The 12,006-nt window shown below is 39.0% G+C and overlaps 1 protein-coding gene across 2 annotated transcripts in view; it reads right to left on the bottom strand.

The window, feature by feature from the left end:
• Nucleotides 1-12,006, bottom strand: part of FGD6 (FYVE, RhoGEF and PH domain containing 6) — a 123,973-nt gene that overhangs the window by 104,835 nt on the left and 7,132 nt on the right. The window contains exons 2-3 of one of the 2 annotated variants that reach the window (XM_036250974.1): nucleotides 10,923-11,197; nucleotides 8,776-10,616 (exon numbers count right to left, since the gene is read on the bottom strand). In XM_036250974.1, the coding sequence (XP_036106867.1) occupies nucleotides 8,776-10,616; nucleotides 10,923-11,197 (2,116 nt within the window). Of the gene's footprint in view, nucleotides 1-8,775; nucleotides 11,198-12,006 lie in introns of both variants that reach the window. The other variant, XM_036250975.1, reaches the window with a different exon arrangement.

Below are 12,006 nucleotides of genomic sequence, written 5' to 3'. Positions count from 1 at the left end.
AAAAAGGCAGTGGTACAAGCAAACCTGAACCTTTTTGTAACAATTCAAGATCACTTGAGTTTTCTGTCTTGCTGACTTTCTCTATAACACTTCCGCTATAGCTTTAGGAGAGGCAATGTGGTATTCTGAAGCACCAGGTTGGAGCCTTGGTTTTGTAATTTCCCATCACTGTGTTGTCGGGAAAGTCAAGTATTGCTGGGCTTGGTTTCATCAGTAAATTAGGAGGCTAGATTGAATAAATGTGTAATGAATGACCCCGTTAGTTCTAAAATTTAATGATTCTATGACTACATTTAACTTAAAACCATTAAAAAACATATCTGCATTTCCAAAATTTTCAAACTACCCAAAAGGTTCCTGTTTAAGTTTCCTCACCCTGTCCAACTGGTGTGGCTCAGTGGACTGAGCACTGTCCCATGGACTGAGAGGTCCCAGTTCAATTCCCAGTCAGGGCACATACCCGGATTTCGGGATTGATCCCCAGTGAGGGGCATGCAGGAGGCAGCCAATTGAAGTATCTCTCTCACATCGATGTTTCTCTCTCTCTCTCTAAAAAAATCAATAAGAACATATTAATTAAAAAAAAAGTTTCCTCACCCCAACTTTTGCTAGCAAATAAAATCAGACCTGGACTCGTGAATGCTCTCATTATTTGTCCCTCTCTGCCCTCTCCTAAATCCTTCCCACAGCCTAACAGGGTGGTAGAGAGGAACTGTGCTTTAGCCTCACATTTCTAACAATGAAGCTCTGGAAAGAAAAATTAAGTAGTGAAAAGCTACTCATTTAAATGGAAATCTGTTTACTTGTGACTGCCAATACATCCAAAGACCAACTAAAAGGTAGGAAAAAACAAAGAGTTACCAATTATTCCTTCCTTACACATTATATCTACCTTCCTGGATTTGAAATTACTTGCTAAACAATTCAAATCAAAACTGCTTTTCATATTAAGGGGAAAAAATCTATTCTGAATTTATTAAAACCCAAACTTATTCTTTAATTCCTAATGTTTCAAATGATACTAACATTTGCCAAAGTATATCAACTGTTACAAATAAGTTACCAAGAAACTGACTTCAAAAAAACATATGATCTAAGTAAAACAAAGTTTTCAATGGAATCCACAGGAGCTAAAAGAACAAGCAGTTACACCATTTCAAACATAAAAAGGCTAAATTTGTTTTCCTTTTTATTTTTATCCAAATTTCCAGGAAAAACTGACTTTCTTTGTTCAGTGTTTATTATTTCACCTTTCCTGAATCTGAAAACAAAATACTTTGATAAATGGCAGTCTGGTAAACAGACCCTTGAACATTAGGGTCCAGAACCACTAGTCCAGTGGCATTTCCATCTTTGTCCATTTTTCCTGATTTAATTTCTTTATGTATAAAAGGGTATGATAACACCAAATAAAACCTTACTCCAATTCACATTTATATGGAACTAAAATGAATTTATAATACGTGCAAACAAGGACTGAGAAATCCGAAAGACAACTTCAAGACAGCTTGTTCTTCCTGAAAACACTATGATAATACTTTACTCCACTGATAGTCTATTTGACCCAGCCAATTTTTTTTAGCTCCAATGATAGATTGTCTCTGCCTGATGTCAAAACTACTTGAAAATCTTTTTTTGCTTCCCAGAAATCTAGGAACACAAACAATTACCAGACCCGAACTAAACCACCAAAGTAGATTTTCCATACCACCCAGAATACCAGGCAATTCCACCCTTGAATTTAACTGTTAATCTCAGTATTTAATAAAAAGGTCAGTACTTCTTTGTAACTTCCCATACTCAAAGTGCTACAACTCAAACTGCCCTTTATTCCTAATATAGTTTTAAGGAAGTATTATAATAAATATGCTCATACAAACATGTCTACTTTTTAAAATAAAGGGCTTTCCTTAAATACCAAATTAATTCATAAAATGACAGGAAAAGGTGATACATTAAAAGAAATCTGGCCCTGGCCGGTTTGGCTCAGCAGTTAGAATGTCGGCCCGCTAAGGGCACGTACCTCGGTTGTAGTTTGTCTCTGCCCTGTTGAGGTCGTGTGGGTGGCAACCACTTGATGTGTCTCTCTCACATAGATGCTTCTCCCTCTCTCTCTTTCTCCCCCTCTCCCTCCTGCTCTATCTGAACATAAATGCAAAAATGTCCTCGGGTGTGGATTAAAAAAAAAAAAAGAAGAAATCTGTAAAAAATAAAATAAAATAAATGTCTGCAAGAAAACAAAAAGCTTACAAAATTAATATACAAGTACAGGCATTACTTTGGATACTTGAAACAAGAACATACTCATCCTCTTATGTTTGAACACAAACCTGCATCTGGAATTCCACTGAACCACCTGGAGGGCTGGTGAGTCAAGGTTCACCTTCTACACTTCTTCATCCTATACCCTCCCCTCTTCATATTTTCCTGAACACACTAAACGTTTCCTCTTTGAATGCACCAGCACTTAAGAGTCATAAAAACTATTTAATTTTATTGCCCTGTTTTAGCCTTGCCATGGTCTCATTTTTTATTACTTTCCATTGTATTTTTCATATGTTAGAAGCTCAATATGTTCTTGTGGGAACCTAACTCTTCCTCAGTTATTTCTACTGCAAAAATGCATTCTGAGTTCCAAACATTCTACTTATAGGTTTAAACATTCACAGATTAATGGATTATCTGATTATCTTTACCTATCAAGTCCTTACAGAAATTAAAAATGCTCAGGAAAAGAATATGGTCCTCTCCATATCTGCTCTTTCCCAAAAGGTTCGTACTAAAAATATTTCTTTCAGTAATAGGTAAGAATTTCATTTTGCAGAGCAATTTCTGTCTCACTGATGTAATTAGTTACAATTTTATGAAAACTTGGCTAAATTATAAAATTTATAGATTTTATCAACTTTATAGATTTCTTTAATATTCAAAAACTTAATTAAAACCCAGCAATGAAAAACCAATCATCTCTAAAAATAATGTCACCTTTCCCCCTCAAAATGTGCAAATATTAGCAATCTCAAAACAATGTAGTTTTACCAAATGAGACAGGATGTGTGTTTGTGTGTGTGTGTGTATACATACAATCAAAATGTTGGATATTTATTCTTTCATTTTACTAAAAATACACCTCTAACAGTATAAAGAGACATTCTGTCACATTAAAGCATATATATCTGATAAAATATCACATATGTTTTGACAGGAAATGAGACCAAAGCAATAGCCCTGGACAAAATACTGCAATTTACTAATTAGTAATTACTAATACTTATTTAAAAGGGAAAAATAGCTCTGGCCATTTTGGCTCAACTGTTAGAGCATCAGCCCATAGACTAAAGATTTGTGGGTTCGATTCCAGGTCAAGGGTACATAGCTGGGTTGCAGGAGTGATCCCCAGCCCTAGTCAGGTTGGCAACAGATCAATGTGTCTCTCTCATATTGATGTTTCTCTCTCTCTGTGTCTCTGTGTCTCTCTCTCCTTCCCTCCCTCCTTCCTTCCCTTCCACTCTATCTAAAAATCAATGGAAAAATATCCTTGGGTGAGGAAGAGGAGAAGAGAAGAGAAGAGAAGAGAAGAGAAGAGAAGAGAAGAGAAGAGAAGAGAAGAGAAGAGAAGAGAAGAGAAGAGAAGAGAAGAGAAGAGAAGAGAAGAGAAGAGAAGAGAAGAGAAGAGAAGAGAAGAGAAGAGAAGAGAAGAGAAGAGAAGAGAAGAGGAAAAAGAAAGAAAAAAGTTATATTGCCAAAAAATAAAACTGAATGCTTCTAGCCACAGTTTAAAATGTAGGGTAAGTATATAAACATACTTACCAAAACTGTGTGGCTATGATTCTAACACAAGAAACATAAAATTAAAGAGTCATACAAATTTCTGATATTTCCTGAGCTGATGCTGAAAATAACTCACAGGAAAGGGCTGCTGTTAAGATATATGAGTCTCAACTCCCACCTTCTAACTACGCATAATCTTATCAGTGTTATGACTACACAGAAAGACTCTAGGGCTTCTAATTTATACTTTAATCATTATTAAAATTCAGTAATACCACCAGATGGTAAATGCAACCCAAGAGAGATCTCTTCTAGATTAGGTCTGATGATTTATAACACAAATTCCATATTGGGATTTGAGGCACCTGTAATGCCGTTTGGCAGCTCTTTAGGCCCAGTTTTGTGTTTAAAATGGTGGGTGAGGGGGAAACAAACAAAAAATTTAGTACTTTCCTTCATCAGAGATGACAGCATACTAATTATTTAAAAAGAAATTATTTTGAAATTTGTTTTATTCTGAATTCTGGGGCTTGAGGAAAACCAAAAGATAAATTTGAATCTTTAAGTGATGGGGACTTCTGGGCAAAGTTTCAAGGGACAGCAATTCATATTTGCTGATTCTACTTCTTCTCTTCTCAGTCCTCCTGTCTGTAATCTGGTTTCTTCACCCAGAGCACCAATGAAATTGCTCTTGTCAAGATTATAAAATGACCTCAAAATGCCAAATCTAGTCATGTCCATTTTAAGCTTTGGGTCAAGTCTCACCACCTCTGTGAAGTCATCTTTATTATCCTACTGGGGCATAACTCAGACAGACAAACTTGGACTAATAAAATCATGTTGTCCTGTAATTGTCTGCCACCTCACTGAACAGAAAGCTCCTTGGGAGTAGACACCCTTTCACCTTTGAATGCACACAGCTTGACACATGGTCAATATTCTGAAGTAAATAAACTGAAGGCTTGCTAGTTTACCTAGGAAAACCAATTACCATACATTTTCTTTTAAGTGCTTACAGTAAGTAAAGACTAAAACAACAGAGGAAAAACCTGGAATGTTTCCAGGGAAAACTTTTCTTGGTTATAGAATTAAGAAATCTGCTACTATTTCAAGAGGAAAATTCCAATATTTGAACACTACTATTTTGCTGATTTGTCTGTAACTCTTTAATAAAGACCCATATTTTTGGAATGTCGGTATGAAAATCAAATGTCTTAAATACTAGTCGTAACTAAGCACACATCACCTGCATGCAGTGAGAGAAAAAGGCCCATCGCTGACTAGTCATTTGATTATTCCTGAAACCTTTTAGGGAAGAAAACTCAGTACTGTACCCGAAACACACCAGAATACTCCAGAGTGGCTCACAATCTTTAAGAACCTAGACCAGTGATCCAAAAATGATCAAACTGGGAACGCCTAAGCTACTGTTTCTACAGCCATGGGAACTCCCCTTCTTCCTCCTTCACCTTCAGATTTGGCTGGTCCTCCTTCCCCACTAAAGGGATTCCCAGTGCCACTCCTTATCCCATCCAGCCCCGTTTTTCCCAATCACTCTTGCCTAGGGGTCAGTGACTCAATTAGCGGCACTGTGCAGTAAGCAAAGGAGAATAGGGAAGAAAAAAGGGAATGAGAATAATGAGGAAAGAAGGGAAAGAAAATCCAATGCTTACTAAATAGTAATCACCCAGCCCTTCCTTTGTCCTTATCAGTCCCAATGCTTTCCAGTCTTTCCAACAACAAGCCCAACCCCCATGTTCCTCATTCTTTAGTCACCTCACCCTTTCCACAAACCCTGCCACCTCATTACTAGTGGATTTGCTCCTCTTGATATCCTGGTGCTCAACCCCGCCCTGGCCAACTCTCCTGCCTCAGCTCAAAGACATGCTGAGAGGAAGAATTCACCTGGAAAGGGAGAAGGGAGACCAGGACACTAACGGTTAATATAATTTGGGGGCTAAACTGGGACATTTACCACCATTACCAAAACTATTTCCTTGGGAAATATACACAAGTCTGAAATTATCATGAACTTTTTTTTTTTAATCCTCACCCAAGGATATTTTTCTATTTATCTTCAGATAGAGCAGGAGGGAAAGGGAGAGAAAGAGAGTGGGAGGGAGGGAGAGAGAGAGAGAGAGAGAGAGAGAGAGAGAGAGAAACATCGAAGTGAGAGGGACACATCGACTGGCTGCTCCCACACAACCTCAACCAGGGCTAGGGATGAACTGCAACCGAGGTATGTGCCCTTAACCGGAATTGAACCCGCAACTCATTGATCCTCAGGCCAATGCTCTAACCACTGAGCCAAACTGGCCAGGGCCATCATGAACTTTTAGAATAACACAACCCCATTTGAATTGGGGACTACCTATAATTATTTCCTGATAAATTATAAACATGTTGTTATAAATTTGTAAATGTTAAGCTGTTGGATTCATGCAACCTACACACTCTGAAGAAGGTAACCATATGGTCAAATTGATCAAATATCTGTTTGATCCAGAATCTGGTTATACATGTAGACTCTGTGAGTCTCTATAAACTAGTTGCATAGGTGAGATCCATACGCTTCCCTGAGGGTTGAGAAACTGTCAGACACTCTTCTGATTCACTCCAGCAGAAAAAAACCTTAAACAGGGCTCATTTGCATTTTTTCCTATCATTTTAGATCCCTAAGGTGTTGGATTTTTAATTAATTGCACTATGGAACAGGTCTACAGTTTCACTAGCCAGACTACCAAACAAGAATTCAACTTGGGTCCTCTCAGCTCACTTCTCATTTACCTTATTCTAGGGTGTCCTGGTATCCTCCTCATGAATCGCTGGGTTTTGCTTTCTCACCTATTCAGTGTTATATACAAAAGGATGTCACTTCCCAGGCAAAACTGTTAGTCTGATCCTATGACCACAGGGTTTTGATTCAGCTGGCACATTTTAGGAGTCTCAAGCTTGTTTAGGGCTCCCTGCGTTAGGCCTAAAGAAAAATCTCTGTGGAAAGCTAAATTCAAAAGCAGAGTTCACCCATTCTTCACCAGCCTGCTCTACTTAAAGACCTGCAATCTGTTCACAGCCACCCTTGGTTTCCTGTGGCTTCCAGAAAAAACCCTCCCTCCTGCCTGGCTGGTGTGGCTCAGTGGTTGAGCGTCGACCCATGCACCAAGAGGTGTCTGCTTCGATTCCCAGTCAGGGCACATACAACTATCAACCAATAAATGCATGAATAAGTGGAACAACAAATCAATATTTCTTACTCTCTCCCTCAAATCAATCCATCTATCTATCTATCTATGGATTGATATATATATATCTTTTTTTTTTAAAGAACAAGGTCCAGAAATTTACAGTTTGTGTTAGAGAAAATGACAAGCTCTCAGGATTTAAGCATGAGGGGCATGAAGGCCAATAAGAAACTTACACCAAGGGCCAAATCATCAAGTTCAAGAAAAAACTTCATCTTAGGGAAAAGCTTCATCTTAGATAAGGATAGCAGTATATCACGAAAAAGCCAAATTCATTCCTCTTTCTCTCTCTCTCTCTCACACACACACACACACACTACATAAAAGTGTGTTAAAAGGAGGACAGAATGCCCTGGCCGGTTTGGCCAGGGGTTAGAGCATTAGCCCACGGTCCAGAGAGACCTGGGTTCGGTTCCCACTAAGGGCACGTACCTCAGTTGCAGTTTGTCCCTGGCCCAGTTGCGGTTGTGTGGGTGGCAGCCAGTCGATGTGTCTCTCTCACATCGATATTTCTCTCTCTCTCTCTCTTCCTCCCTCTCTCTCGCTCTATCTGAAGATGAATGCAAAAATATCCTTGGGTGAGGATAAAAAAAAAAAAAGGAAGACAGAGCAACAAAATTGTTACTATGTGCCATATGTTAATATTTCTACAGAAATCCCATTTTAAGACCTGAGTATTCAGAGGCCTGAAGTTAGTGACCAAAGAAGAATATGAAGACTTCCAAAAGAGCCTGTGAGCTTTGTGTTAGACACAAAACCAACACTTTAAATGCAGTGCAAAGTCTCCCTTTGAGACTGTGGAGAGAGAAGGCAGCAGCTGCACTGGTTGCTTCCTTTGCCTCTTTTTCATTCATTCTCTCATGTACCTAAACAACATCTACTGATTCCTATTAAGCCCCTTGCTTGGCGTCATGCAAGGGAGAAAGATATGACCAGACCTCTTCATGGTGCTTAAAATCAAATACAGAACATACCAGTAAATAACCATAGCATGAGACAAGCTGAGAGAAAGACTGTAAGGATAGCAGAGCATAATTGAGAGGTCAGAACAGGAAGTAAACATTTCCCACTAGGTAACTGTACAAGCTTCCTTAAGCCAATGATTGCTGGGCTGGGCCATCAAACATGGGCAAGGTTTCAAGAAGATGAATGGAATGGGTATACCAAGGGTGGAACGTGCCTAGGTAAAAGTGAGAAAGAAAGAGGGGAGTTAATGTGTTTCCTGCATTTTCCCCTATGTCCATCTGAAGTTAGTAATTAGCCTTCAACAAGTAAAATAACTAATCCTCAATGAGTAGTAACTTATGCAAATTTGGAGGTTTCACCCGAGAGCACCTTAGGTAAATGCATAGATTTCAATAACTTCAGATTTCTTACACCTAGCAAATAAAGCTCAGTAAGTTGGCCAATTTCCTCCCCTAAGTTGCGACTACAACTTCCTAATTGGTGCCTCAGAGGCCCTGGAACCTCTCTTCCTGGTCCAGGTCTTTCATATGTACTCATTCTACTAATGGTTCAAATGCCTTTAATCAGCAACTAAGGTAGGTCAATTACTTTATGCTTGCATTGCAAATACCCAATCCGACTATATGATAAAAGGAGACTGTACTTTGAAATAATTTAATATATACTTAACTAAACCACTTTCTCACCAAGTGATTTTTTTCCCCAGGTGTGAGATTTCACCTGTCTCACCAGGTGTAAAGATTAATTTCAGTGATGTACTTACAAGTGCAGTATCTATTTGGCACCTAAGCATTACCTAGAATGCTGATGTCTTGGTCCAAGTTGCAGCTGGCCATTTGAAACTTCATACAGCTCTTCTACCTCATATACATTTGCATCAGTGTCCTCCATGCTGCCAGAATTCTGCCTTTCCAGCTCTGGAGTTTTCCCTACAGCCATAACAAACGGCAAGTTCTCATACTCTGGTATTTCCTCATAATGGCGTATATTTTCATACTCTGGTGCACAGTCACTTGTAACAGAGTTGCAAGGCACCTGAGATGTTACCTCCCTAGAGAGCATTTGGTCATCCAGAGACTCAGATCTTGGTCCATTAGTTGCACTGGTCTGGCCTCGAGACTTCTTCCTCTTCTTTTGGGATTCTAGGCTGTAATTATCTGCAGAATGTGCCTTGGTGGGTTTATTTCTCTTCTCTTCTAATAACAAGCCATGCCAATCACTTTCAGTCCCTTTTCCCTCCGCACCGGAGAGTCTGCCAGCAGTTGTGTCTTCAAGTTGGCCACTCTTGGACCAAAATTTCTGGAAGTCACTCTTCGTGAAACAGATGGACAGCTTCATGTTGAACAACTTCTTTATAGAGTTTTTCTTTTGAGAATCTTTGCAAGGCTTAGTGCACCTTTCCATATCCACAGCAGACAGTGATTTTGCTCGAGGCTTGGTCAGGGCAGTTGAAGGCTCACTATTTGAGGACACGGTGATAGATTTTAAGGATTCTGGGTTCCCTGTAAAGGGTAAAATAGGATGAGGTAACTTCCACACTGGCTTTTCTGCAGTCCGTTTAGGCACATCAAAGGATGATGACATACCATGGTTTGGGGCACACAATTTTTGTCGAAGGTGATTTCTTTCTGGACCTTTTTCTGAATTTTTTTCATTTGAAGAATAAGAACTTTTCTCCAAAAGCTCCTCTGAGGCGGCCTTTTTAAGCATTCCTGCAGGAGGCAAGCTGTGTCTCTGCGGTTTTTTGGGGACAACTCTTGAAGAACTTCCATCTTTTATTGTAGATTCCTTTTGCATTTGGGGGACGGACACTCCCAAGTTACAGGCAGTAGGCAAACGTTTGTTGCAAGCTAATTTCAGCTGCCTAGGCAGGCTCATAGATAGAGTATTGCATCTTATAAAACTGGTCCCTTCGTCCACAGCAGGTGACATACTAGAACCATCTACTGTCTTGCTGTCAGAACTCAAATTCGAGTCTGGATCTAAAGGAGGTGTCAATTTTTCAGAGGAAGATATTTCATGACACACGGCTTTCTGGGAATCAACTAAGTTTTGTCTGTCACTGCTGGAGTCCACATTCAATTCACTTTTATTTCCTGGCTTCAATTTGCTCACCTGTTCCTGGTTACACAAAACATTCTGATAAATAACACTGATTTCATTGTTTTTCATACTATCTTCAAGAAGACAAGAGTTACTGTCTAAATTCTCTGGTTCTTCAGTACTTTCACTAGGAGCATCTATGTGCTTTTGACGTAATAGGCGGGCAGCGTGTGTCTTTCTGGGCTTGGGAGTTGGAAATTTTGAAGTACATGGTACTAAGTGAATTTCTAAGGGACCAAGGTCTTTGACTTCTGATTTCTTACTATCTCCATCTGAAGATAAAAAAGTACTCCTTTTACCATTTGCCAGAGCTTCCTGTTCAGATGAATGAAAGTAAATATTGCTTTTTTCACTGTCATCCTGACAAGCTTCAAAATTTTGAAATTCATGGATAGGAAGTTGTAGGTGGCAGTGGTGATCAGGAACCTTTTCAACGCTGGACATGGAAGGTGACAAGTCTGCAAATTTAATTTTGAATGGTCTGTTGGAATTACAGCCTTCATTTGTTTCTGGGTTGTCTGTGGATCTGTGCTCCTGTGGAGAAATAAAAGGCGATGTTCGCTTCGTTAAAACATCTTTGAGCTTCTCTTCTAGAATGCTCGCCTTTAAAACAACTGCACTCTGGCTCTTGACCATTTCACCATTAATATCACTTCTACTCCTTGTTTTTATAGTTGAAGAGGACTCATCAATTATACTATTTTCTAAGTTTTCGGGCATTTCTAGGGATTCTAAGATAAGCTGTTTTACACACAAGTTCTCTCTATTCCCAAACTTATGGACACACTCAGAAGGGCAGGAACACAGTGGTAAAATATGACTACTGATCTGATGCCCTACATTTTTGCAAGTAGAATTGTCAGCGCTTTCAGGCAATTCTTGTTTATGTTCTTCCAGGTTCACAATGATTTTCTTTGATGGTGACTGCCCGATGTCACAAACAGGTGAGCTCTTCAGAACTTTCGGTTTCGGGGCTATTGCTGGTTTGGATTTCTTTGCTGACTGTGGAACACTGGAAATCACAATGTCAGGTTTGGGTGCAACAGGAGGTGGAGTTGGCTTATTATCTGCCACCACAAACTTTGGCTTGGGGGCCACTGGTGGCTTCTTAATTTCTAGAAAGAAAAAAATAATAATTTGATGAAAAAAAAAAAAGCATGAGAAGATAAATGACTAAATTTGATAACTTTTACTTTAGACAAAGGTGACCTTGCATTTTACGAGGTAGATTATGTTACATTATATAGAGTCAATATTAGTCTTAAAAGTCTTTAAATTGTCTTTCAATTCTAGGGTACATAGCTTTGGGTATACTGTACATTTCTTGATAAGCCCAATATGGTTTTTCTTCTAACTGTGGAACAGATATCTTTAGACAACACTAAATGAAATAACTAGCTTCTGCTTGGGGCATGAATAGGAGAAAGTACTTCAGCTCATTTGCTAAGTGTTTAGAGATGAATTTGCCTAAGTTATTTGTGGAACAGAACTCTTTTTTTTATGGCAGCCAAAAAGTAGATTATTTTTATTACAATGAAATAAAAGATTTCTGTTCAAAGCAACCATGAATAAAGTTATTAAATAATAGAACACAAGATATTCGCAATATCTGAAACAACTGGGGATTACTCTTTCTAGAATATGTAAGAATTTCTGCATATCAACCAGGAGAAAATGTCAACCCAGTGCAAAAATGGTCAATGGATATGAACAGTAACTTATAGATGAGAAAACTCTAAAATTAATAAGCACTTTTTTTTTTTTAATCCTCACCCAAGGACATTTTTTCCATTTTTTGTTCAGACAGAGTGGGAGAGAGAGAGAGAGAAACATCGATGTGAAAGGGACACATCGAGTGGTTGCCACCCGCATGACCCAACCAGGGCCGGGGACAAACTGCAACCAAGGTACATGCCCTGGTCTC

Source organism: Molossus molossus, unplaced genomic scaffold (genome assembly GCF_014108415.1).
Source record: "Molossus molossus isolate mMolMol1 unplaced genomic scaffold, mMolMol1.p scaffold_m16_p_10, whole genome shotgun sequence".
Lineage (NCBI taxonomy): Eukaryota > Metazoa > Chordata > Mammalia > Chiroptera > Molossidae > Molossus > Molossus molossus.
This window is presented reverse-complemented; position numbering and strand designations above follow the sequence as displayed.